Source organism: Colossoma macropomum, unplaced genomic scaffold (assembly GCF_904425465.1).
Source record: "Colossoma macropomum unplaced genomic scaffold, Colossoma_macropomum, whole genome shotgun sequence".
In the NCBI taxonomy this organism is placed as follows: Eukaryota; Metazoa; Chordata; class Actinopteri; order Characiformes; family Serrasalmidae; genus Colossoma; species Colossoma macropomum.
This window is the reverse complement of record NW_023494799.1, coordinates 29,671,051-29,698,942: the sequence shown is the minus strand read 5'-3', so window position 1 is coordinate 29,698,942 and position 27,892 is coordinate 29,671,051. Positions and strand designations below refer to the sequence as shown.

The following is a 27,892-nucleotide window of genomic DNA, read 5'->3' as shown; positions in this document are numbered from 1 at the left end:
CTTAGAGTAGGTGGAAAATTGTGTGCATTTGATTTTTTGCTGGACTATTCCTTTAAGCATGCTGAAGTCTGCTTTCCCACATGGCTAAAGTGTGCCTGTATCTTATTTCTCAGCATGCCATATTCTGGAGTGTTGTGATGGACTTGCACAGAACGTCATCAGCACTATTGGTCAAGCCTTTGAGCTGCAGTTCAAACAGTATCTGCACAGTCCACCCAAAGCCATCCCCACCATGGACAGGTAAGAGGCAGACTAAATAGCCATCAACTGATACTGATACAAAACGTAAAAAAAAAAGTAAGATTTTTTTTGATGCTCAACACAGGCAAGAAGATTCTATTAATATCAAAGATGCAGTCTTTTTAGTTCTCTTCTATATAACTTCTAATGACCATTCCATTCAGAGCTGAAAACATGCAGTGGAATATCTGATGTGCTGTTCTAAAAGCATTGTCATTGTTTTGTGGTGCACGCGGTGGTAACTGGATACAGAGAGCTCAGGTTTCTGATCGCCATCCTGTTTTGGTCCTGATGAACTAAGCGTCATTATTTAAAGCTAAATTCATTTCATTGGCTCTCAGAAGCTGCAAGCTTGATCAGGGTCACATTTTTACCAGAGCAGAAAAATAATCTCTGTCACTGTGCTCTGGATTTTAGTCCCTCCGGCAATTAACCATACTCCCTCACAGCCCGATGAGGTACAGTAATAACCCTATTTAGAGCGTGTTATTTCCAATATGACCCTATAACCTGTTTTGTGAGTGATTATCATTGTTTTATCATTGTATCATTGTTATTTATAAACGTTTGTATTCTTATGATGTTATTTATGTAATGTATTCAGTTTATGTTGTTATTAATTGATTACATGACTATGTTAACTCTTGAATGATAATGGCAGGAATATCAGGACAGAGGAGTCAGCATGGGGTGATGATGAGGAACCATCAGAGCATGATTACTACAATAGCATCCCAGGGAAGGAGCCTCCACTGGGGGGAGTGGTGGACTCAAGACTGAGACCCTCAGGAGCACTGTTGGGCCATGTGCACAGCCTACCAAACAGCAAAACAACACAGGTAAACTCAATTACTCAATAAAAAAATCAATTGCCCTGTTTAAAAAAAAAAAATAATTAAAATGTTTTCTCAATGAATCAGCAATGATCAGTTGGCAGTCTGATGATGAAAATGCATATTTTAAATTCCTCTATTGATCTCGCTTACAGCATGAAACAGCATAATGTACACACTTATATATATATATATATATATATATATATATATATATATTTATATATATATGTATATATATGTGTGTGTGTGTGTGTGTATATATATATATGTATATACATACATATATATATATATATATATATATATATATATATATATATATATATGTATATATATACTAAGAATATGAATGTAGGTCAATTTCAAGCAAAAAAAGAATCAAACTAAGAAAAATTTTAGCCACTGGATCTTAAGATAGTAGGTTTTCAGGTTGAACATGTAGAATGTTTGAGTGATAGAAGCTGCCCCTTTAGACGTGATAATGTTAAAGCTCACACCAAAGCAAGGGGGACTTGTCATCTTGTTAAGCAAACTTTAATGAAACGATATAAATTATGGCATAAGTATGAATGTTTTTAATCACATATCTGAGCACTGTAAAGTCCTGTTTAATCTGAATATATGATGAATATATATGAACTGATCTCAAAATTGTTGTGTATTTATCATTACAAATCACATTAACAGCATATGTCTGTCTGTTAACAGTTTTGACACTGAGCTGTAAGCATGGTCTTCCACGCAGTTTAATCCAGGGGTGTCAGTAGAGAATTATGAACAGGGTGGCTAAGGCTTTACCACTGGGATCAGGGGCCCCAAATGCCCCAAAATGTTTGTTCATCATAATCTTATAGAGTAAGAACAGGCATAAAATAAAGCAATGTCATTTCATAGTTTGTATTAGGTGTTGAGCTAATATGACTCAAATGATATCTACTCATTTGCAAGAGGCACAAATTAAGCAACGGTACTAAAGCAATTCTATGTGCTCTCTTAGATGTTCTGTTGCTCAAACACACCATAGATTAGTACCTGATCAGACCTGCTCCTTCAGCTTTGTTCTCTCCTTCTTCCTGCCTGTGTTATTTATTTACTTATTGTTATCAGCTCAGATTTACAAGAACTCGAGATGTGGTTAGAGGCCAACTCTTTTTTTGATGACTTCAGTGGAGCTGCCGCCTCTCATAAGGAAATTTCATATATCCATCTAAACGTTGAGGACCTCAGGGATATAAAACTGCATCATGATCAACACGATGTGACCTTTCACTCACATTAGTTTACTGTAAACCAGAGTTTATGGGTAACGTTACTACTGATATGATAGCTTCAAAAGTGAAATATGAACAAATATGAAAATAACTGATTCAAAAGCTGTCAGTTACGTTAATTTATATGTACCTCTTATGCTCGTTCACACTCTCACTGTCTGTGAAGTTTCTTAAAATTCTCGCTTATCCCTCTTAAAGTCTCACCTAAAGCAGAGACGTTATAAATAAACGAGAACGCTCGTAACTCTTCAATAAAAACACTCCGCCTGCTCGTTAAGCCTCTAGCGGTAAAAGCACTCGTCAGAGGTGGAGATCTGCGCAAGCCCAACAGCCAGAGCAAACCGAAACAGGCTTTGTGCGTTAACCTATATGAGCCAAACGTTACAAACTGTTCGTGAGGGTTGTGGGAGATTTTTCCAGTTATTTCACACATTTTGAAACGGTAACTTAGTCGTCGCTTTCGAGTTTTTAGGTCTTTCCCCGTTCAGGTCCTGTACTGCCGAGTGATCAGACTTTCCTATAAGGACTGCCTAAAGTTAGCTACGTTAGCTAACCTAACAAGCAAACAGTAAAAACTCAATAGCCAGCTATATTGACCATAATTTGTCACAAATTCATATTGTAGTCGTCTTCACTCTGCAATTACTTACTGTTTTACTCTGTACATGATGTATTTTGAATAAGGCCTATTGTTTATTTTATTTTGCTTTTGGCCAAAATCCTGCCGCAGTCGCCAACCGACATTACCTCGCGTGAGCAGCACCAGACACCCGCCCCCAGGTCTGATATGATTGGCCAAGCCGGCAGTTACATTTTCCCCCGTGTTAAACGGCAAAGGGCTGCCCTTTTATGTAATCCCCCAGTTCGCGCCCTGCTTTTACAGTATAATGTAAATGGCCCAGTTTAAGAACCAATTAGTAAAACTATTGATGATTAGAAGGTATAATGTAGATTTAATAATTCTGAGTAATTTACTGCCATCTGCACGTTTGTTTTGAGGAGCTCTAACGTTCAGAGAGGTTTAGAGAGATTGTGATTGGCTGAGAGACATGCCCATCATTATTTTGCAAACGGTCAATTAATTGGCACAAATTAGTTGATTGCCCCATCACTATAATATAATTTATAGTAAAATCTTAGTGAACTTCTGACTGATGATTTCGAATGCAGTGCTGGGACTCACTCCCAGTTACTGTTTCCATATGTCCTCTGCTTCACCTGAGCTGCTTGGCCATCTGGGGAGCCAAGCTGGGAGTATCAGCAAGGAAAACTGAAAAACAAGGCTACAGGCTAACAAGATAGTTAGACTGCACCTCCTTTACAGTTCTTAATCTGTATGTCTTCTGTGTTTAAACATTCTTTGTGTTCTGTGGCCAAATGGTTTATTACCTATATGCTTTTCATGTACAACAACCTAAAAATCCCTAAAATCCCGATGAAATTGAAAATTCTCTATAATGGTTTGAAACGACTCAGCGGCATAAAGTAATGAAATATAATATTTTGAGGTTTCTAGGTAATATCCATATCACCCACTCTCGCTAATTAATGCTGACAAGAGAAGTTATCCATCTTCTCCTCAGCCTTTCTAAGAGCTTTCAGTAAGCTTGCAGCCAGTGGAGCCATCATCAGTAAACCTAGAGAGACTGTGCTGGTCTTATAAGCCTAATGTTCATTTCAGCTCTGATGCAAAATGACAGGCTTCTGCTAATGTTGTTTTATTGCTATGGCTCGATTCACTAATAACCTGAAGTCTGTTTATCTGACATTTATAAGAGTTCATTCAAACTAATGTGGGAATTAGAGTGCATTAGATCATTGGGGGGAGGGCTATGTTTGTTATTGTGAGCTCCAAAAGAAGAGTTCTGGTGCATGCAAAATAATAACCCATCTAATGTGATTAGAACCTTGTTAACTAGCAGGCCTTGTTAGCTACCAGATCTATAATCATTCGGCTCTAGCCTCAAACCAATGTTTGCTATTTGGAGTAGACTTCCAAACACATTCATTCTTGTGTATATTTTCAGGCTGGATCTGCAATCAGGAGAGATGTGTCCTCTCTCCCTGCAGCTCAACTGTGTTATGAAGTGCACTGGGACACAGAGAACGGCAGTAGCTCAAGTGAGACACACTGCATATTACTGTCCTGAATGTATATTTTAAGAGCTTCAGAAACTGTATGTATATTTCATTTCCCCCCGGAGGGCAAATTACTACTAATCAATCAGAGTGCAGGAGAGGAAAATAATAAAAGCCAGTCATGCACAGGAGGGAAACTCTGTGTAGCCAATCAGAGCATAAAAGAGAATAGCAGAAGCCAATCAAAATGTATGTGGAAATATACTAGTAGCCAACTGGAGCACAAGACCAAAAATACTAGACAGAAAAAAATCAATATGACAGTCATAACTCAGGAGAGAAAATCCCTGTAGCCAATCAGAGAACAGGAGAAAAAAATCCCAGTAGCCAGTCAGTGAACAGGAGAAAAAAAAATCCAGTTGCCAATCAGAGAACACAAGAAAAAATCCCAGTAGATAATCAGTGAACAGGAGAAAAAAATCCTGGTAGCCAATCACTTGGAAGGAAAATATCACTAGTCATTCAAAGGTCAGGAGGGAAAACATCACTAGCCAAACAAAGAGCAAGAGAGAAAGGTACCACTGGCCATTCAGAGACCAGGAGGGAAGAAAATCAGAAGACAATCAGAAGGCAGGAGGGACGATACTAGAAGCCAGTCATAACACAAGCTGGACTGTAAGAGGAAAAATACCAGAACTCAGAATGGAAAATAGCAGAGGCCAATCAAAGCAGAGACGGGGAAATGCCAGGAGTCAATCAGAGTATGGGAGGGAAAATCTTAATAGCACATTTGAACATAAGAGGAAAAAATACTACTTGCAAATCTAGTGCAGAAGGGAAAATCCTAGTATGTAGTCTGAGTGCAGGAGAGAAAATATTAGCCAGAGCATAGTAAGGAAGAATGTATTTTTGGGCAGCACCTTGGAACATTTTCTTAAAAAAAAAACTCATTGTCACTATCCTTAGTCAACTATGCAGGACTGCATTTCACTGTATAAAGCATAGATTAATAGGTCACGCAGCATTATATCAGATCCTTTTTTTAATTGCTGCTGGCTGATTGCATAGCTGTATATCATTTGCAGGTTTGACATCTGATGGATATTTGAGAGCAGATGGACATCCTCCTGGAAGCCGGGACTATGAAGAGCACCTGTATGTCAACACACAGAGCCTGGACAACATGGACCCTGCAGCAGACAGGCAGGGAGGACGCAGACCTGAGAGCCCCAAGAAAGACATCTTTGACATGAGTAAGTTAATCTAGCCAAAAGGTCACGGTCTTATAGTAGCTCAGTATTGGACCTCTGATATAGGTCCCCAGGTACGACCCAGTGTAGACCTATTCCAGGGTTGTGCAAGTAGTTGTTTTGTTTGGTTCTGCTTAAAGGGACACTCCAGCCAAAATGAACAATTTAACCACTGCTACATCTGTTGTAAACATGCTCACTCACATCCTACAGCAGTGTAGCAGTAGTCTCTTGAATGAGATTTTCAGGTTCAAAGACTAGGAAAACCCCCTTATGATGATGTATCTTGAAGGTGGGAGGAACTTTTGACAAATTACAAGTGCTTTGGGTGGATATGCGATATGGCCTTTAAGTGGCCTTTTTTCCTCTAGCTGGCTAATGAAGCCAGGTAGCTAATGCTCTTGCAAGGAAGCTGAATAGCACATCTAAATTTATTGGCCTCTACGTTAATGGATTTCTTTATTGTCATAGGGAGGATTCAATGTTGTATGATGTATTTGGGTATTGTAGTGACAGAACACTGATGGATGAAAACACAAACAGGACACAAAATTATGAATTATGCCATACTTATAAGACTGACGGATACAATGCTATGGTACAGAATATTACCTAACATGAAAAAAACATGAAATATTGTTAAATGCTTTAACTTTTAAAAGCCACAATTCCCCTTTATCTCACCGGATGGTTTAGTAAGTTGTTTTTATATTATGCAGTTTTAATGTACATTAAAACAACACATTTAAAATCTCTCAGTATTACACTTCTTTTAACAATTCTTTCAAATGGTAGGTGCTCTCCATCTGATCCTGTGTATTCCCAGGGAAAACCCACCCCAATTCACTATATGAATGACTCCCAATCCTGGCCCTGGAGTACCCCTACCTTACATTGTTTAGTGTTGTCCTGCGCTGATACTCACATCACTTCAGGAAAGGCTTGTTAATGAGCTGGATTGGGTTTCCCAAAAGCATCTTTTCACAAAGATCATATTGAAATGGTAGGGCGAGCATCACACTTAACACTCTCGCTGCCAGTTAGAATGATCTTAATGTTTCTGGGAATCTGGGACCTGATTTGTTGGATCATGTGTGTAGGACCAGGCAAAAAACTAAAATATGCAGAGCCAGAATACTCCAGGACTAGGTTTGGGAATCACTAAACATATTTGGTCTTCTGTGCTTAGCCACTACTCACTCTCTGACCACTCTGTGCTGCTCTCAGGACCGTTTGAGGATGCTCTGCGTCTGCATGAGGCTGGTGGTGGTGTGTGTGTGCTTGAGGACCAATGGCCGAGCCCCCCGCGCCGCCGAGCCCCTGTGGCCCCCACGGAGGAGCAGCTCCGCGGAGAGGCCTGGTACCACGGCCGCATGAGCCGCCGCGACGCTGAGAAGCTCCTGATCCGTGATGGAGACTTCCTGGTGCGGGATAGTGCCACTAATCCAGGGCAGTATGTGCTGACGGGGATGCACTGTGGCCTGCCCAAACACCTGCTGCTTGTGGACCCTGAGGGAGTGGTGAGTTCATTGTTCTGTAATGGGTCAACAGCATGTAGACCACGGCTCTGAACTAGTCCCTTTGCATGCCCGCAATATTCTATCAATGCGTTGTGAGGTATATATGCATAACTAAGTATACATTTTGCTTAAGACAAATGCTAATATATCTAACGTTGCATCATTTTAGAGCATTATTCTATCCCATCCCTCTCCAATTGAAAGGTGGAAGGATAACATGAAACACGCCCATAACTAAACTACGAGAGTATTTTTAGGTATTTTATGGAGTCTTTAGCTACTCAGAGAAAAGCTGTTAACAACTTGAAAAGCTCTGAAGCATATCAGTACCTTCACAGCAGCAAGACAAGACAGGTAATGATGATAACTGTGTGCAATTACATCAGTTACATCCTTTTGAAAGTAGACAGTGAGCCTAGCCAGGTTTCCACTGTGCTTGAGTGGAAACAGACACAGTGGATCATGCATAGCAACACTTGGGAGGTCATACAGTGACGCTACAGCTTTTTTATGGAAGGTTAGAGGCCAGCAAGCATAGATCGATAGATAGTTCATGAAGTAACACTAAATCAACCCAGACATTTACAAATGTGGAAGCCCATGAGTACCCTGGAAAGGCAAAGGATACCCTTAGAAATTCACTGCTCATTTTCCTTAATTCATCCATGTTGGTACCACTTTATTTATGACAGTTTGCAAATCACATTATGTGTCTTTCCTCAAACATAAATTAGAAGATTAATCTTTTAGTCACAAAGTTTTAGTTTGTATCGTTGTAGGCACAGACTGTACTTCAAAACATTTTGCAAAAAATAAAGTAATATTTATACAAATGAACACTTTCCCAACAAGATGTTCCATATCTTGCTATATAGATATCATTATTATTGTAAACAGTGCTTTCAAGTTGGTTCTGACTCCTAGTTGCGATATGGATAGTGTTTCTCTAGAGTGCCCTGCCTTCTGTTTGGATCTTTGGGCATCTTAATGGCCTGTTCAGTTCATCTGTGATTGTGCCCATCCATCTTGTAGTTGGTTGTCTTTTACCTTCAACTGTTGCAAGCACTATTGTCTATTTGAATAAGTTGGTTCTTCTCACAATATGCCCAAATTAAGAGAGCTACAATTTGGTTATCTGGGCTTTGAGTGAGAGGTGAGGCTTGATTTGGTTAAGAATCCATTTACTTGTTTTCTCTGCTATCCAAGGTTCTCTCAAAAGTCTTTGCCAGCTTTAAAGTTTAAAGGCATCAACATTTTTCCTATTCTGCTTTTTTGTTGTGCAGTTTTCACATCCACAAAGAACCACAGAAACCTCATTATTTCCAGCTTCTCATGGTTTATACTCTGTACAATCCAAATTCTGACTGTGATTTTATTTTTGCAGCACTGAATTCTCTTTTCTCAATTGCCAACACCAACAACTAGACATCCAGAAGGCTTTAATCTAGCCATGTCATGCGCACAAGACCTACTCACAGGAATCCTTACCTCTTTGTCAGTCATATGACGAGTACCTTCTGACCTGAGGATTTCCACATGATTCCCATACGGCACTGGCATCTCAACAATCATTCTGCAGTGCTTATACGGCCTTGCAAAAAAAGATTGTAGTATAAAACTCAGTGAGATCAGGCAAGAGTGCAGTCTTCATGGACAGTGCTTACCTTGGACTAAAACAGGGGAATGACTTGAGTTCAGAAAAACATGGATCCATATTTGAACTTCATTGACAACATCTTGCAAATATCTACCATTTGTTTTTGGTAACTAATGTGTTTTTATTTTCTTCATAACTCTCAGGTCCGGACAAAAGACATGCTGTTTGACAGCATCAGTCACTTGATCAACTATCATCTGAGCAACAAGCTGCCCATTGTAGCGGCTGAGAGTGAGCTCCACCTCCAGCAGGTGGTCTGCAGGAAGCAGTGACCTCCACCCAAGCAACACACATGGAAGGGTAAGAATCCACACGATCCTAAGTAAAGTAAAATGAACTAACCAGTCATAACAAGTCTGTGTGTTAAATGCAGAGTTAAATTTTGCTTCAGATTTTTTAGATTTGAACCTCTTATGGAACTGGCTTGTAACTCAGTCAGTCAATCAGTCACTTACTCACTCATGTTTAGCAGGCACCTTTAGCAATCAAACTGCTTTTGATGCTCCATAAGAGCAATGCTTCACATCAGTGATACTGTGTATCCTTATTAAAGACATTTTTAATAAGTTTTTCTGGTGCAAACTTTTTAGTTCAAGCTTTTTAATAAATGGGTGATGACATCTTTATTGAATCAGCTCACCAGGAGACATTATGTTGTTATTTTGTCCCAGGTTGTAATGAAGCTAGGCCTCATTCTGTGCAGACGAGCCTGAGGCCCCACACTTTTGCCTTAAACACGGACTCTCAGCTTCCATTGGACATGCGGAATCACACATGGGATTCAAACTACGACTCCCAGCATGCCCTTCTGTTCAATCAACAGTTTGAACCCAGGGCCAGCCAGACAGCTCACTGAATGGGAGTCCACTGCGCATTTCCTAAGACAGATATGTGCAATTTACAGCTCACATTTGTCTTTTTACTCTGGAACGTTCCAAATGAGGTGTAATTAAGAGTCGCCTCTTTGAAAATGTGAACAATCAGTGACTACGCTTGAGTGCATTCATGTTCAATGTGCCGACATTCAGTTATATCCGGGTAGTGGGTCAGTTTCGGAGTCAAGGTATTAATGTCTTCAGCCAGGAGATGGGCACAAGCTTCTCGTTGTGCTATACGATTTGTTCTCAGGATGCAGTATTTCATATGGACATTAAGTGGACATATGATGTTTCATAAGCTTGATGATATCATCTGTGTTATGCTGTCTTATCCAGTACATGTATAATTTATGAAACCTCAGGACCAAATGCACGGTCATGCTTCTGTAATGTTTTTTTTTTTTTTAATCATAATATCAATTTGGAAATTCATTGTCAACTTTTACATAGCAAACCGGCATATCACATATTGTGGGCATGGCATTTCACATTTCATCTCCATAGAACTAACAGACAAAATGTACATCTTACTTAAACATGGTAATTTCATATAATATAATAAACTTTTAAGTCCTAGACTTTCGGGTAGTTCAGTAGATACAAGGTTGCCTCTGTGAAGTGGCATATATGCACTACAGATGGAATATTGGTTTCAGGTTAATATTAGCAAAAGATGCTGGACTGTAAGTAGATGGACTGTAAAGAAAGAATAAATTCAATCCATTTCTGTAACCAAACTAGCCTGAAATAGCCCCACTCACACTGTGATGTGATGTTATTAGCTCTGTATATCTTCCTGTATAGAGCATTTGAGTAACATGCCTGCTTTTAGATGCTCATCTTAAAAGAATACTAAGGCAAAAAATTAAATGAACCATTGTCCATTTATCTCAAATGTAGTCAAATAGCCAAGACATGTTGGGTGTTCAAATGATGCTTCTTTAATTTAGTGCTGGAGCTACAAGGCTAACATTGCTAAAAAAACAGTAGTCAATAGTCACCCAAACCTTTTCCATAAATACATCCCCAACACTTCTCTCAACCTGCTCAAACCACATCCAGGTCCTCATTAAGGGTTTAGGACACAGTGTGATTTGCTGTAAACTATAAAAATGAACAAAAAAGTCACAGTATAGCAAAACACAGCAGGCAGCCAATTTAGACAAGATTACGTTAATGATTTCTGTTCATAATGTATATTTCTATTTATAAATATATCTTTAAAGTGTGACAATTCAAGATTAATTAGAAACAACAGAAATTGAGAGTGTATTGCTTTACTACCTTCCATGTGCATGTGTGCATGCTAAAATGGCTGCCCGCTTCCAATAAAACAGCAGTATGTGAGATTTTTAAATAGTCAGGAAAAAATACACACTAAAATATGGTGTCTGTACGTTGCTATGAGTCACCCTGTAAAACATAAAATAATAATTTAAAAGACAGAGGCTTCGGGTCAGATTTCCCAGGAGTGTTTTGGACCGTCATGCGTCTTTATGTATTAACGTCACACATACAGGCTCTTTGAAAAATCTTTCAACACGGTTCTAATGGCCAGATTTATCTGTTCGGGGAAGGGGTCCGAAACACAACCAACGTTACAAGTGTTCTTCTGCAAGTTACGTGCAGTTTCCACCAGAGAAATGTGTAATGCCCAAATTTTACATAGAAATGTGTGATCCCCAAATCTTACATAGTGCAGCTTTTGAAATAGTTAATTTTGTATGATTGTAATGGCTGATACTCGATATCAGTAATGACATTGGAAATGAATTAGTGCCATCATGTGAGCTCTAATTTGCACTGTTCACAGTGATTTTCAATTAGATTTCCTCTTTAGTTGTCTAACAGGAATTGGCAAAAGGCTCAAATATATATACAGGTTGAACATCTACAAAAACAAATTGTTTTGTCCGAAGTATCTGCACTGAACTACCTAAAGGTGTATTTATATTTTTAAAGTTAAAATGAGGTATTGACCCCCTTTTAAGGTTGAGTTCCTAAGACCATGAAATAATACTAAGAGGCTGTTTGTTTTTTTTTCTGTTTTTGGGAGGCCATGTAGTCATTAACCATAAAACAATACTAAGAGGGTTTTTTTGGGGTGGGCATGTCGTCAGTAGCTCCGAAAATAAAAAGAAATTAAAATGAAAGGATTATACTATTAAGTTTCCTGTGGTCATAGATATGTTTCCCATCCTCATTGGGACCATGTTGTAACTTACCACCATTTTCCTGGTTACAGTTTGTTACAAAGGGTAAAGATTTTCTTTTTCCTAAGCACCTACAGTTAATAGCCTTGTGCCACAACCCAAAACATGCAGGCTTCACTTCATACAGTATTTTCCTCTCTGTCCACTCTCTGTAATAAACTACGGGGGTGGTTCACTTGAAATTGCTGAAATCAACAGTAGAGAGGTTGGTCGATTTGACCACTTAAATTTTGCCGGACATTAAAGGGAAATTGAACTGGTTTTCAAAAAAAATTGCATAATACAGAAAACAAAGGAGGTCATGGTTCATTGTGGAGAAACTTCCTGACTCCTGATTTCTTCACAGTGGTGGTGATGGGAACCAGAGGTCAATACGTACAGTGCAAATATAGCCATTTTATTTACTGTCCAAAAAAAACAGTGAGCCTACCCATGTCTAATTTTTTACACGTAATGCTGATAATGGAAAAGTAGTGGTAAATTTGCTTGGCCTTATAACACTCTGCATGTGTCTCTCTGCCATACAAAATGCATTTTGGGCCAAAACCTCACCTCAAAACTACTCTAAAACAATGCCTGATGCATCAAGCAACGCATTCAGATGTCTGGTTCCTATTACGACCACTATGAGCAATTTTGACTTAGTAAGTTTCTCTAGAACAGAACATTTCACATCAAACCACTCTGAGTGACTTTGTTCATAACTTAACAATGTAGTTATGCAGAAAACTTGAAAAATCAGTGGAATTACCCTTGAAGACCCTTCTATAACTGTTGTCTGATTAGATAGTATTCCTATCCTGAAATATGTTTAATCGTATCTTAGAAGTACTACAGAAAGACCCAAGTTAAAGGCATGTAAAGCAGTAATAAATATGTGTTCTGAGTTTGTCACACCACAGATTGTGTTACCAATCACCCAGCCAAATTTGAATGAATAAAAAAAATCAATAAAATTAATTATAAAATTAGATTCCAAAATTGTGAAAAATAAGCAGTATTTTCTGCTCGCCTGCTGTAGGTGTTGAAATTGCCCAATCACAGGAAAGGTGCAGTCTTTCTTAAATGTCAAATATCACTGCAGCCTGAAAAATGGATGCTCCATCCATCAGCTTTATTATGCTGGACTTAAAGCCATGCATGTTTGACCCACAAGAGCCAGAACCCAATATGGAGCCATAGGACACTCACCTACCCAAGCATCATCCTCGTTCCTCACGGTCTGCCACAGAATTATCATTTTTTTCGCCCATTTATGCAAGGCGTAGCTAGCAAAGGCTAATGGAGAAGTAGTAGCCTGTAGCCTGTTAGCCCTGTTCCATAAACAGCCATTCCGGCTAACGCTAACTTGGACGGCTAACATATCTTCAACTGAAACAGCCGGCTAACTGTTAGTGCCTTTAGCTTAGCCAAAGTTAGCGAGGCTAGCGGTGTAGTTTTTAAACTGTTTTAGTGCTAGGCCAGGGGTCATGCTAAGTATGGTTCTAGTGTGTCATCGAGCCATGATTTCAGGCCCGTCCAAAAAATCCTGAACACAAAATCATGAAAAACAGTTTAACAGTTTAACTCCACAATTTAGAATTACGTAGTTCACAGTCATGTTGTCAGCAGGTATTTTCTCACATGTTTCGAAACAATCTCTGGATTTCCTTTACACAGACTTTAAAGGCACGTTTCTACAGTGCCTCACGAAGGTTCTTGAACCACAACAAATACACTGATTACAGTAGCACTTTGATCGTTCAGTGACTGAGACAGCTCAGCTCTGCATTTTACTTCCTGTCTGCTTACGTTGAACAGCCATGTGACTGACAACACAGCTGCAATATGCATAAGTATTCACAACACAAAATACTCTGTGTATTCCTTCCTTTAGCTGCTGTCCTGCAGGGTATCTGTGAATCACTGTTACATTCCAAAAACCTTCTCTGAGATATGACAATGTAATTTACATGTGAATAAAATATATTTACATCAACACAATTCAAAAGTATGTAAACTGATCTAATATATTTGATTTGTGTGAAAATGATTTTACACATTTAAATGAATCACTTTCTTCAGTGCACATTAATGCAGGTATTTTGCAACAGAGAGGTTACTGACCATCTTGAAATGCTGATGTTTGCAGAATCAGCGGTACAAGAGCCGACATGAAACACAGAGACTTGTCAGGTTGCCATGAATCCACACATCCCCTCCCATCCAGACTGCTTTCTCAGCATATTCGTGTAACCATTGAGTTGCTGTTCCAATAAAGTACAAACAGGACAACAGTGTGTGGGTTATTTATTTCTTAGCTTCTGTGCTAAGTGGGTTTGAAGTGTTTCAGTATTTAGACGAGTGGTCTTGCAAAGCCTTGCTCAGCAGTTGTGGATGTGCACAGCTATGGCAGCATACTCTGAACTTTATTCAAATTAAAATGCACATTTTAAACTTGAAATGCGAATTCAATTGTGTATTTACAATTGCATTTCCATTGTGAGTGTGCATTATCAAAGACATTCAAATTCATATGCAAACTGTGTATTTGCATTTGCATTTCTGTATATAGAGACTGGAAAAAATTCATATGCAAAAGCAAAGAGTTTTTGACATTTCATTCTCATTGTCTTAATAGCCTGACTCTGACCTATTTAAAAAGGAAAAAACAATTTGCAATTGCAGTTCCTTATTCTGGCACCTCAGCTCTGCCAAAATCGTAATGCAATTGCAATCCTGTTTGCAACAGGCCCTTTTCACATTTCCACATTTTTTCTGCTAGAAGTAATCGTTGCAGGGTAACGCTGCTTCTGCTAAAGCAATAACAATAGCAAGGATGACGAGTAGAGCGTGTACAGCTTGCTCGAGTGTTCGAGCTTGAAGCAAAAACAGCCTTATCTCAGTTTCAGTTGTTTGCCCGCTGACCATGAGCAGAGGAAAATGGGTTTGCGCAGTTATCAAAGAAATAAACTGTGTCATTCGGAGTGAAAGAACCTCTGTGTGAGCATTTCACCGCTGCTGACTAACGTTACACGGAATGCAATTTGTGCTTTAAGCTTGCTGCTGCAGCCGCTATCAGTGGAACCGTTTTCATCTCTCCCTGAAAAACTATCAGTAACTGAGAAAGCAAGTGTTCCTCATGGAGTAGATGTTGGTTCACTGGAGCTGGTGTTTCTGGTATTTTCACCTGTCCATTGATTTATTACTTTGAAGATATTAGCTAGCTGACGTTGCTGTACCATGATAGCTGTGAAGGAGTTTTTCCATGGAGCATTTATATTCTTTATTTAGTTTAGACTCCCACATTGTTGTGTGTTCAGTGTTCTTCAACAATTTTGGACACATCCTCGAATTTCAATCTTGGTAACTATGACAAAGATGAAGTGACTGAAGTTGGTAACTGTCTGTAAGGTAATAGCGGAATATTTTACCCAGTGTTTATGCAATTCTGTTTCTTGTGAAAAGGGCTTCCTGTCAATCAAACTCTGATGGCTGGGCATCAGGAGGGACTTTTTAGTGCGGGACGCGTTTTAAGAGGAAGTGATGAGTCTAACTTTGGCGGCTCTGGCGCAGAGCTAGATGCTTGTTGAATGCAAAATAAAGCGCCAATAGCAACTGGTGAGTGACATTTTAACACTCATGAACCAGGCCAAGGGCTGGTTTTCGGCCGGAAGTGATTCTTGACCGACTAGGACAAAACCTTTGACCTTGGACTTTCTGGGTCAAAGTGCTGCAGAGATTAGCAATTACCCTCATCTAACACTCTGAATTCAGTTCATGAAGGCCTTGCTAATTAGCTGATGAGCTGAATCAGGTGTGTTTAATGAGGAAGTGTGCTGAAGTCTGCAGGGTTTTGGCCTGCAAGGACTGGAGCCTAACATGTGTGGCCAATGAGTATCTTATGCCATTTTTGTAAAGAGCCCTTAATGTAACATGGTGATTATTTTATACATTATGTATGTGTATATATATATATATATATATATGTCATTTTGGGCTGTTTCTTTTGGTCCATTCTTCATGAAATTTACACACAGTATAAAGGTCTGTTATGTACCATACGTTAGCAAATCAGGTCTGTTCCACATTTTCATAATCCTGAAATACTTTAAAACCAAAAGGCCTTATTTACTATCTAAAACCGCTGTTTTGGCTTTTAGAAGTTTCTTCTAAGTTTTCATATGCAATTTTGGCAAAAAAAAACTTTTTGTATTAAAAGATGTTTGGGGCAAAACCTTCTCAAAACTATTAAAAAAACAATGTCTCAGGCATCAGGCAGTGTGTTTGCTGCTGTTTCATGTATTAAGAGGGAACTTTTTTCTTCAGATGTCTGGTTCCTAGTACCACTACTGTGAACAATTCTGACTCAGTAAGTTTCTCCAAAATGGAGCATTTCACATCAAACCACTCTGAATGGCTTTGCTTACATCTCATCCATTCAATTATGCAGAAAATTTGAGAAGTCGGTGGAGTTCTCCTTTCATACAAACATAATTTAGAGGTCAAGAGAAGCATTCAAACTCCAAAAAAAAAAAATACTGAGAGTGATAGATGAGACGGAATGGTGATGAATGGTGCAGCCATTGATATTATGTTACTGAATAACATTCATGTAATAATTAATATGCAATTGAATACATTTTGAAGGTGACTTTCCAAAACTTGCATGAACCTGAATCAGCAAATCCTCATTAGAGCGCTGGAAAAATGATACATGGAAGACAACAGTGCTGTATTTCTTAGTGTTTATTGAAATGTTGTATAAAATTCTTGGTCATCACCCTCTAGTAGGATAGGAACTAATAAAGCATTGCAGATAATGTCAAACGTATTCATCTCCGTCATATTCCAAAACTATATCTGCTGACATCCAGCTTAGCAATTCACATTCTACTCCCAGACATAGCGCTAACAGTCGTCTGCCCTGCAAGGCTTTGCATAGTGTCAGTCCAGCCGGTTCATCTGCCTCAACTCACTCACTGCATTCATTCGATCCTGCATGAACTGTATATTGCTGTCAGTTTAAGAACAGTTGGGTGTGTTTTAATGGCTCGGGCCCTTTTGGGACATTCGGAGGATCTGGAGTAAAAGAGCCTGCACCTCCTCATCCATTCGACCCTGCAAAGTGTAACATACAAACAGACATCTTTATTAGCCCTTCAAACTCTAAGCTTATTATTATTAATTATTCAGTAACTGCTATAAAACTGGTCATGTATTTAAAGCAGTAAAGAATGAATGACCAAACCCACTGATGGTCCATATGATTTAAGGGTTTAAGCAGGACATAGACATGTCTTGTAGAGAACAGAAAAGCAGACAATATACCGTAATGAGACATACATAAAGCCTATGCATTACTGACCTGTACTGCAGCGAGGAGGTGAGAGCGATATATGGCCACCACTGCTTTGTGCTTGCGCTCCCAGTCCTGACAAGATACACAACAAAAACTTACTTTATTTTCACACTGCACTCTAATTCAAGTGGACTGAGCTCTAATTTAGAGCTGAGTACTGCCCCCACCTGGAGTTGCTGTGTCAGTGCAGATATACGGTTCTGAAGTGCCAGCTGCTGTCCTGGTATTCCAGAAGAAGGAGTGGAGGGGGGCAAACCAAGAGGAGGAGTCAGAGCCCCCAGAGCCTCTTTTAGACGGAACACCTCTTTCGACAGCTCTGTGATCTACAGGAAAAGAGAGAGGGGGAGAGAAAAGTGGGTATTAACTAAAGCAGTATTTTCCACTTCTGAGAACTTCAATACAGTATATACACTATAGCAACAGACATTAAAGTGATGGTTTGGCCAAAAAAAAGAAATTATTATTATTATTATTATTTTACAATATACCTCAAATGTAGTCAATAAACCAAGACATGTTTGGTTTCTGAAGTCTGCTTCTTTAGTTCTGCACTGGAACTACAACGTTAATGTAGTTAATAAATAATAACTTCTACTCGCCAATTAGCATTGTTCAAACGGCATTCCACACTTTCTTTAATCTGCATCAAGTTGTTAGGTAATCTCAAATAGATTTGTTTATGGGATTTCTGACATTGTGTGTCACTGTCATCTATACAAATTCAGGCTTCTACGTGGCTGCTACTATTTTTTTAGTTGAACAAGATACTTTAGTTCATTTTACTAGATAACGGTAAATAATACAGCATCACACGTACATAACCAAGTCCATTTGAGATTATTTCATGACTGGATGCTGCCTCAGTATGATGCTAATTGGTAGGAATAAGCTCCTGATTACTTAATTACTTCATAAGGGAAATTAGATTCTGTCAAGTGTACAGACTTTCCTATAAAGACTTCAGCTGCACACGCAGGTCACTCCACTGTTGCCGACCACGGTTGTGTTTTCTACACTATCAGTGTGCAGCACTATGCTCTCGTAATTATCTGGTATAATTATGTTCACAACTGTGTTTTTACTCTTCATGGTTATCGAGTTTCCTAGCTTGCTATCTGCCCCATTTTCCATCGTTAATCTTCTGGTCCAGCCTTGGTCATGCCCATTTTGCAAAGTGACACAAACTGCAAATGTCTTGTAAGACTACGACAAGGGGGCATTCAGACAACACATTTTTAGACACAAGGTGGACATGCCTCTGAGTAGGGCAATCCAACGCACTTGATAGACACGTAGAAAAGAGCAAACACGGAAGACCGACCATTAAAGCAATAAGCCATGAGAGGCCATTCGTAACTGTGATTTTAGCACAGGCAAGGGTGTTCTTAAGCACGAAGCGAAGCGGAGTGCCTAAAACGGAGTTTCCGCCAAGAATTGTAGTTCCTTTAGAGTTTAATATCGTTGCCAAGCAACCATGGATCGCTGAGTGACATGAATGTTCTGTCGCTCATCGCTGTATACTCCAGTCATTTCATGACTTTTTTAACTTTTTGTCATATAACAATGATAAGACAGCACTGTTTAATGCAAAAACTTTTGCTTTTTAAGTACTTTTTCGTCACCAAATTACCACCGCGAGTCTTATTTAGCACCAATGCAGCGGTGCCCCTCTTGGAGTTGTTTAGGCTGACCAGCCTAGTTCTAGTTAAGAGAATAAGTCGCCAGCCCCTCAGTTTAAGCAAAAAACAAGTTAGTACTTAATCAATGTACTCGGTGGTCCATGCGAGCAGAATGAGAGTCAAAGATTATTCCATTAACAGCACAAGGGTTTTTTTATGGCAAAAGTTGATGTTTTTTTAACTTAAACATGTGGTTTAAGAACATGAAATGCATTGTGCAGGCTGGAGGAGCACTTTTCCTTCGCGGACTGCGATTATCGAAAACAATGAAAAGAAGTCCACTTGAGAGAGTTTGGAAAGGCCTAATTCAGCCCCTTGTCTTTCTTTGCTGGGTCGGCCTCTCACCTTGCGGTCCTTCTCCTTGATTAGACCCTGTGAGTGCTGGATATCCTGGTGCAGCTGCTGGATGTGGGTGGACTGGGCTTGCAGGTCAGCCAACTGCTGCTGGACTGTCTGCAGCTGTGCCTCGGCTACCTGGCGCTCGCTCTTATTGAACAGAGCCTCCCTTTGCACCTGGAACACCTGCAGGAGGAAAAGGAGAGAATGAGACACCAGCAGATTAAGAAGCTTTACAAAATGCATGAAAATGGGTCCATGAAGCTCACACAAGAGATCACACCTCCTCCAGGGTACAACACACCAACACACACACATAAACACACCTGCTTGACCTCAAAGCAGGGCTGGAGGTACTTACAGGAGAGATTGTGCATGCATGTAAAGGAGAAAAGTGTCATCACTGTGTTATCAAGAAATGTCACACAGGCTCACACAGTCACACACCCACACACACACACACACACTGGCAGACCTCAGTGCAGGTCTTCTCATGCTTGCGGGTGAGGTCGGCCAGGCGAGCGGTCAGGGTGTTGATTTCCGCTTGTAGAGAGAGACGCTGGGCCTCGTGGTCCTCTTTAGACACCAGGCCCTGCTCTAAAGCTTTCTGTGAGCGCAGCTCCTTCAGCTCTGTCTCCTTCTCACTCAGAGCGTCCTGTGCTGCCTCTGCAGCGCTCCGGCTCTCCTCTAGACGCTGCTGCAGCTCCGCCTGGAAAGAAAGTTTGATATGGCTCTTCGTTATTCCAGAGGCATCTCGAACATTATGTGTACCCCATCTTCTACATTTTTTTGTATTTTATTTTTCACCCAAGTTCCATCTGTAACATTTGTGTGGTTTTATATAACAAAAAGAGTCATCATTCATATTTACATAACAATGTTTCAATCTCTCTTTCTCTCTTAGTAATAAACAGGCTGTTATAATTACTGTGAAGTTTGTGTTTCCGTGCAATATTTTTGACAATCCGATTGAATTAATTCTGACTATAGATTAAGACTGAGGTGTTTATATACTCACTCTACTCAACAATCTGATGGAAAACCTCCTTTTACATGCAAGTAATCCGATCCAAAATTACACACATGCGTAGAGTCCCACTTAGTATGAACGTTACCATGACAACAAGCATCATGGGAGTCCAGTCAGAGTGAGACAAGCAGCAGTTTGTTTCCTGAGTTTGCAGCTGACGCGCTTGTGTTTTTAATTACTTTAAAATTATGCCAGACTCAGAAATCTTTACATGTACTTATTAAAGAAGGCCGAGAGGAAGACGTCGTGTTCTGATACACATAAGCTGGACGTCCGTCCCACAGTTTAAAGCATAAACTTCAACTCCTCTGCAGACCAGTTTCTGCTCCGCCATGTTGAACGTTATAAACTTTCGCACAGGCGCAGAACATACTTAAACGTTCCGATTGGGAATGTAATCAGATACAGGTGTTTACACTGCTATAATTCTTCTATTTAATGGATTATTTACAGCACTATCCACCATTCAATTAATGAAATTGTATTCTGAATGGCTTCAATCGGACTAGTCTATTCCAATTGAGGTGTTAGTAGGATTATTAGTGGATTATCAGGCTGCATGTAACGTGGTGACTGTGAAAATCAATTTATACCTCTCCGCAAGATGGGCTTACTGGTATAAATCAGACAGCACAACTGCAGCTCTTGATGTCAACATTTTGTGCGCAAGTGACATAATTAAAAACACGTAAACACAATAACACTGTTATAAATGTTGACTTGCTTGGACATCTATGGAGATGAAAATCCAGTTTGTTTCTGGTTTTGTAAATTACACACATTTTCCATCAAAAATTATTGCATCAACTTTATTAAAGAAAAAAAAATGCATCATGAAAAAAAAATTACCTTCAAAGAGATTGAAAAAAGGGGTTAAATGCATATCTTGCCTTGGTAAATCATTAAGCAATTTTAAATAGTTTATGTAGTTTCTAACACTGTATGACAAATCATCTATAATAAAAAGAAAAATTGACATTCCAAGATGGCAATTACTGTTTTTTTGGCTATCCAACATACTTTTGTCCATTTAACCGTTGTGTGGTGTTGGGTCTGTGGGACTCATTTTCAATGTTTACCAAAGTAAAAAATAATGTGATTTATTATTATTTCAACATCAGATTCCATGGCCTTTGCTCATTTTCTGTGAGAAACATATAAAATAATAATACATTTTTTAGTGCCTTCATGCATGTGTGTGAGGTAGACAACATGGACAAGCTGCTGACTGGCTACAGCTGCTAAAGGAGAACCTTACACTGGCCATTTGTGATATTTTAAACATCTGGTATTTTTACATAAATTGTTATGGCTGTATTGATTAAAAAAAACAATAATGCAGTGGGTCCACAAGACCACTGAGTAACAAACACATCAACACCACACAAGGGTTAAGCAGGTTTTTTGACATTATTTAACAGCTAGGTACAGTCTGAGACAATTCTGTGATGATTTAGACATTTCTTTTGCATAATGCTAAACTGGTGACTATACACTTCCATTATTTGTTAGCTACATTAGCCTTGTAGCTCCAGTGCAAAACTAAAGAAGCTCATATTGAAGACCAACCTTTAATGGTTGAACTGACTACATTTAAGTTAATGGGGAGAATTGCCTCATTTTGACTTTCTGACACACTGTTGCTCTAAATGTTTACTGCATGTCTTAAGATGTTCAGAACTCCACTCTCACCTTGATTTTCTCATGTTCCTCCTTGCTGACCATGCCCTGCTGTGCAGCCTGCAGCTCCTTCTCCAGCCTGGTCACTTCAGCTTGGGCATGCTCACGAAGTGCCCTCTCAGTCTGCAGCTCCTTTTCTGTCTGCCCCAGCTGCTGGGCTACAGCGGATAGCACCTCCTGGTGTTTGGCCAGTGGTACGGCTTCCCTCAGCTGCAAAGCGTCCTGAGCACGGCCCTCCCTCTCAGCAACCAGACAGTCCAGAGCCTGCGCTGCCTCCTGCCTCGCCACCTCCAGCTCCTCCTGCACCGCCGCCAAAGTCCGGCTGGCCGGCAACAGCCTTAGTGAGCGCTCTGATAGTGAGAAAAAATGGCAAACATGGCAATTTTTGTAGGCCAACATCAAGAAATAGGAGGCCCATCCAGGCTGTGGCCAGATAGAACACTGTACAAAAGTCAAAGACCACCCTTCATTTATCCACTTGCATTAGGAAGTGGTGAGTAAAAGCAAAATAAGCAAAAAATAAAACAAAACAGAAATTTCCAAAATAGCAGTCAAAAAATTATTAAAAGATATAGAGAAAAGATTGAATCTTTCGAAAACAGGAGAAAATCAAGCCCCATTCTTGCTTCAGGTCTGAAAAAATGCACAGGTGTTTCTCTGTCCATCCCTCCACTGTGAGAAGACAACTCAGCACTATAGGTCTGAAAGGATAGTAGATGTGTAGCTGTCAAGAAGCTGTTACTAAGAAAAGATGATGAAAAATAACAAAATTTGCAAATCAAGCAAAGAAGCTAGGGATGTTTTCAGAACAACAGACTGTCCACCCCAGAGTCCAGACCTTATGGTCAGTGAATGGGTTTACTTTACTAATGAGAAAGCAAAAAATGCAACCAACTTCTAAGACTGAACTTTGGAGGTTCTTACAAGAGGCAAATAAAAAAAACAATTTTTTTTTTTTGAAAAACTAAAAGCAAGTGTTCGAAAAGAATGGAAACTGTAATAGAGGCAAAGCGTGGACACACTAAATACTAAAATATAAAATTATATTTAGTAGTTGAGGTTTTTGTATAATTTTCTGTTAAATGTTTCCTATTTTTTTCTGATGCTGAAGAATAAATAACTTGTACCCCGTTTTGACTGGACAATATATAAAGAATGATCTCTGACTTTTGCACAGTCCTGTATATTCAGGTATAAACTTATTATCCTACTCATGTTGTTTTTGTTGTTATGTTGTTTAAAAATAGAGATACATAGATAGAGTTTAAATAAATTGAGTTTACTGTAATGTAGAGGCCTGTTGTGTCCAACTGTATCATAACTAATGCAATAAAAACTTGATATCTGGTGAAATTACTTGATCTCTGTTCCTTCATGGTTGGTTGGTTTAATTCTGCAACAATATTTATTTCACCAAAAAGGCAAGTACTGTCTGCAAGCAGTGACAATATAGGATTATGGGACCAAATTAAAGTGATGCATCATACAAAAATCACATTTATACTTAAATGAAAAAATACTCGATAGGCCAAAAAATGGTTGCTTCCTCTAACCAAGGGGCACCTGTGACATCCAGGACTGACCCACTAGCCTGACACCCAAAGTCAGCGTGCCAAAAATACATAGACCAAAGGGTTATTTTTGAACGGCCCAGTGGACAACAAATGCGCTCACCCGATGCAATGGACTGCTCAGACCCCTCAGACCGGTCCTCTTCATCATCTTCTTCATCCTCCTCGTCTTCATCATTGTGTGGTGGAGGACGGAGTCTCTCCAGCTCCAGCAGGGCCTGGTTGAGTCGTGAGGCCGCCTCCGCCCTCTCCTGGGCCAGCTGCTCTAGCTGGAGGCCCAGGGTGACCCGCACCTCATCCAGCTGCTCCTGGGGAACACTCTCCCTCAGCTCAGCCTCCAGCTCGGCCACCCGCGTCCGCAACGAGTTCACCAGCAGTCTTTCGGCCTCCTCTGACCCCGCCCCCGTGCTCTGCTCCAGAGCTGCCTCCAACTCACTCACTCGTTTTTTCAGCCTCTGTACTATCTCACTGTCCTCTCTCTCTTTCTCCTTTTTCTGCAGAGATGCCTCCAGCTCCTCCACCCTCTGCTTCAGCTGCTGGATTGTGTCAGTGTCGCCTTCATTGGACTCCGCCTTTCTGCTGGCCAGCTCCGCCTCCAGATCATGCACCCTCTTTGTCAGCTGCAGGGTATCCGAGTCTGCCCTGCCCTTCTGAGCCTCGGAATGGACGCCTGTTGCTAACTCTGCTGCCTCCACTGAGTAAACCCCCAGCCGCACCTGTTCCCTCAACTCCTCCAGCTCGGCCTGGGCATGGGCCAGCTGCTCCTCCAGGCTTTTGACTTTCTCCTCTTTATCCTGTCCTTCTGTGCCTGAAGCCTCTTCTTCAGGCTTCTCTTCAGACCTGAGTACAAGAATCATAACTGTTTTTAATGTTTGTATTAATAAAAATAAATCTGTGGTGAACTGTATAATGCTATTACTGTGAAATGGAAGCATCTGGGAGCAACAACAGCTAAGCCACAAAATGTGGCCACCAAACGCTGAAGCATGTAGTGCTTAAAAATCACATATCATCTGCTGCATCACTCACTACAAAACTGCCTCTGGAAGCAACAACAGTCAAGAACTGTACATTAGGAGCTTCATGAAGTGGGTTTCCATGGCTGAGTAGCAGCCTAAGCCTAAGATCACTAAACACAATGCCAAGCATTATCTGAGTGTTAAGCATGCCACCACTGGACTCTGGGGCAGTGGAAATGTGGAGTGGAATCACGCTTCACTAACCGGCAGTCTGATGGACGAATCTGGGTCTGACAGGTGCCAGGAGAACACTACCTCCCGGAATGCTTAGTGCCAACTGTAAAGTTTGGTGTTTTTCAGGGTTTGGGCTCAGAGAAGGGTAACGTTAATGCTACAGCATACAAAGACACTTGGTCTACCCCAAACACACTACTACTAATCACACTTTACCACCAATGCTGAAGAGGGCAAGGCTAATTATGTGCATACTCTGAGTCATGTGAAGCCAGTAACTGCTCCTTTTTGAATTGCCGCTAAATCAATGTCATTGGACCTTAACACATTTGGAGGAGAATGCAAACTGCCAGTTCTTTTATGCTAGTTAACAGACACCTGTTGTGGCTAGCATCACACTGAGTGATAGGGTAGAGCGAGGCCAGAGAGAGCGAGGCCAATTATGCTCTCTTGGACTCACGACCACAGATGGCTGTGTCATCGCTGGGGATTAAACTTGTAATTTGATAGGGCCAATATTTTCTTTTTCTGCTATAGTCATTCAATGTAGTGCTTTTATGGGCACATAATGCTATATTAGCACTTAGCACTACCAACTATGGTTGCATATACATATATATATATATATAAGAAAACTCTCCAAAATGATTTAAAAACTTTACAGGAAAAGGAAAAAATCTACTATACTTTTAATGTAAGTCAGTGGAACCAGAATTATTTCCAAGTCATTGTGGGTCATTTCTTATGGACAATTCATCATGAAATTTACACAAAATGTAAAGGGTAACGGGCATTTTCAAATGATCATTTTCAAAAATTTAAAAATGACAAAAATGAAGATACAAGGTTTTCTTCCAACAGAAGCGATATATAGATATATACACACACATAGGTGTATGTTTCATGCAAAGGGTTCTTTGAGTGTTCACGGTTCCTTATAGAACCATTTTCTTTACTAAAGGACCTTTGAAGAACTACCTTTTTATCAGAGGCAGGCTACTATAATTAATTAGACTAACTTAAAACTGTTCTCTAGTTTTGCTAAAGCTTTTGCCACAAGACTCTCAAAAACTAAATAAAGTTAACAATAAGAAAAAAAACTAAAATAAAAACTTTTGGTGGTCATATGGGTTAATATGTGTTCATTTTATCAAAATGTAAATTATTAAAAATGAATACACACACAGCCACTACAGCAAACATGTTGCAAGCACCAAAATGCCAGGATGCACCTATGTGCGATCTACCTGCTATGTGCCTGCCAATGAGTTCAAAATGACTACCTTACCCAGTGTCCTCCTCTGCAATGCTGGAGCCCTCAGTAGCAGCCTGTGCTCTGGAGTATTTCTCCTGCAGCTCCTCAAACTCCCTCCTCAGGGAGTCATACTGAGCCACTGGCACAAAGTCTGGGCCGGAGCTCTGTATGTCCGTGTCGTCCTTCTCGAACATCTCCAGCATCTGCAGAGCCCACCAAACAGACGAGCGTTAGGAAAGACGAGGAGGAGATTTCACATTCAGAACTAACAGCCGCCATTTATTTTTCATATAGACAGCATATATTATTTAGGCTGCCTCTACACTCATAACAGAGATGCTAGATGGAAAATATGGTCTGAGCGGTATGACTGCATATGAAAAGGCCTGAGCCCATGTAACAGTTATACATGGATTTATCAACATGTTAATATCCGAAACATGGGCTCATTAAAAGAGAAGACTCAATGCTGTTGTCTTAGTAAAGAAAGGAAGTGCTAAGTGCCAAATATTTTTTCCAAAAATTATTTTAGCTGTCCTGGCCTTATTTGTCAGGGGTTTGCAAGTTCAATCCCTAGCAATGCCACAGCCATCCATCATTACCAATGATGCTTTTGGGGTGCTAGCATTAACTGAGGTAAGAGATTTAGCAGTTAGTGTTCTCCTCCAAGCGTATTGAGCAGTCCAGCTGCATTAGCGGCATTTAGACATTTGGCTGGTCTTTCATGTGGTGTAGGAAGCATGTGCGGTTGCAAAGTGAGGAAGAAAATTGGGTTAAAAAATCTCCCACGTGTTAGATTCAGCTCACATTTTTACTGTAAGATCAAGCTGATAAGGTCACTGAAAATATGCTGTCTCAGCATAGCCATGTTTGTCACAACATTTCGAGCCAACAGTGTTCCAGATAATTTGATAACAGAGTTACAGAGAGAGTTTCATTCAAACATTAATCCTTTTTCACAGTAGCTAAAAGAGTCATTTCTACCAGTTTTGTACCTCTTTTTTCTTCAGTAGCATTAACTGAATATATTTCAGTTTTCAGTCAACATTTATCAAAGTACTTTTTATTATGTATAAAAACTGTTTTTAATTGTTTCAGTCAAGAAAGAAAGCTGCAATTGTGTTGTTCCTTTTATCTCAGCACAGTCATCTTTGTGGAGAGGTGTGAATTGTATTCACAGCAGGGGGTTCTCACACCTCATTGCTTGCCAGCAGCTCAACATAGTCACATTTTGCACGCAGAGAACCAACAGTGTCCTAGTTAATCTGATAACAGATATACAGAAAAGTGTTTTTTCATTATACTAATTAATAATATATGAGTTGACTGTCAGTCTGCTGGTGGAATGACCAATGGGGGCGGATGCTGCTGTTATTTTTGGTATATGGTTAAGAAGAATGTCACTCTTTCCTCTGAACCATTCGGGGTGTGGATTTTGGTATAACAGCACTTTTTTGTGCTCAGACCTCCACCCATTCTAAGACTGCTGAACATCTAAAATTGAAGTATTATAGAGTGTTTGTCCTTAGTAGAGCATTTATTTTCCTACTGGAGTCTTACTGCAAGCCCTCCTCATGCAGGCCAGTTTTTCTGCCCGAGTCCTCCTGCACTACGACCCACTTTGTATGTTTGCACTCAGACAGTGTCTGACGCCATTCTATTTTTACCACAACACTTGTCTCGGACAGAAGTGACAACAAAAGGTTTCTGAATGTCTTCCCCGTTATAAAGCACGGTGCTTCAGTGACAGTATCTTCACTGTCTCCTGTGACAATGCATTATCTATTCCATATACATTGAGAACGTGTCTGCTGTTATGGTAAGAACTGGATTTACATTCTAATTTCAGTCTTCATGGTCACT

General features: G+C 40.0%; 2 protein-coding genes across 6 annotated transcripts in view; one reads left to right on the top strand and one right to left on the bottom strand.

Moving 5' to 3' along the window:
- shc2 (SHC (Src homology 2 domain containing) transforming protein 2) overlaps positions 1-14,215 on the top strand; it is a 34,386-nt gene extending 20,171 nt beyond the window's left edge. For all 5 annotated transcript variants that reach the window (XM_036587141.1, XM_036587142.1, XM_036587140.1 and 2 more), the window contains 7 exons: positions 114-240; positions 902-1,079; positions 4,375-4,468; positions 5,512-5,679; positions 6,904-7,196; positions 8,997-9,153; positions 9,525-14,215. In XM_036587141.1, coding sequence (XP_036443034.1) covers positions 114-240; positions 902-1,079; positions 4,375-4,468; positions 5,512-5,679; positions 6,904-7,196; positions 8,997-9,125 — 989 coding nt within the window. In that variant the 3' untranslated portion in view covers positions 9,126-9,153; positions 9,525-14,215. The remainder of the gene's footprint in view (positions 1-113; positions 241-901; positions 1,080-4,374; positions 4,469-5,511; positions 5,680-6,903; positions 7,197-8,996; positions 9,154-9,524) is intronic.
- A 2,442-nt stretch (positions 14,216-16,657) lies between these two features.
- Positions 16,658-27,892, bottom strand: part of ankrd24 (ankyrin repeat domain 24) — a 29,895-nt gene continuing 18,660 nt past the window's right edge. The window contains exons 15-22 of the mRNA XM_036587393.1: positions 26,063-26,232; positions 23,685-24,421; positions 22,023-22,360; positions 19,776-20,009; positions 19,310-19,486; positions 17,453-17,608; positions 17,292-17,357; positions 16,658-17,044 (exon numbers count right to left, since the gene is read on the bottom strand). Of these exons, the coding sequence (XP_036443286.1) occupies positions 16,970-17,044; positions 17,292-17,357; positions 17,453-17,608; positions 19,310-19,486; positions 19,776-20,009; positions 22,023-22,360; positions 23,685-24,421; positions 26,063-26,232 (1,953 nt within the window). The 3' untranslated portion in view covers positions 16,658-16,969. The remainder of the gene's footprint in view (positions 17,045-17,291; positions 17,358-17,452; positions 17,609-19,309; positions 19,487-19,775; positions 20,010-22,022; positions 22,361-23,684; positions 24,422-26,062; positions 26,233-27,892) is intronic.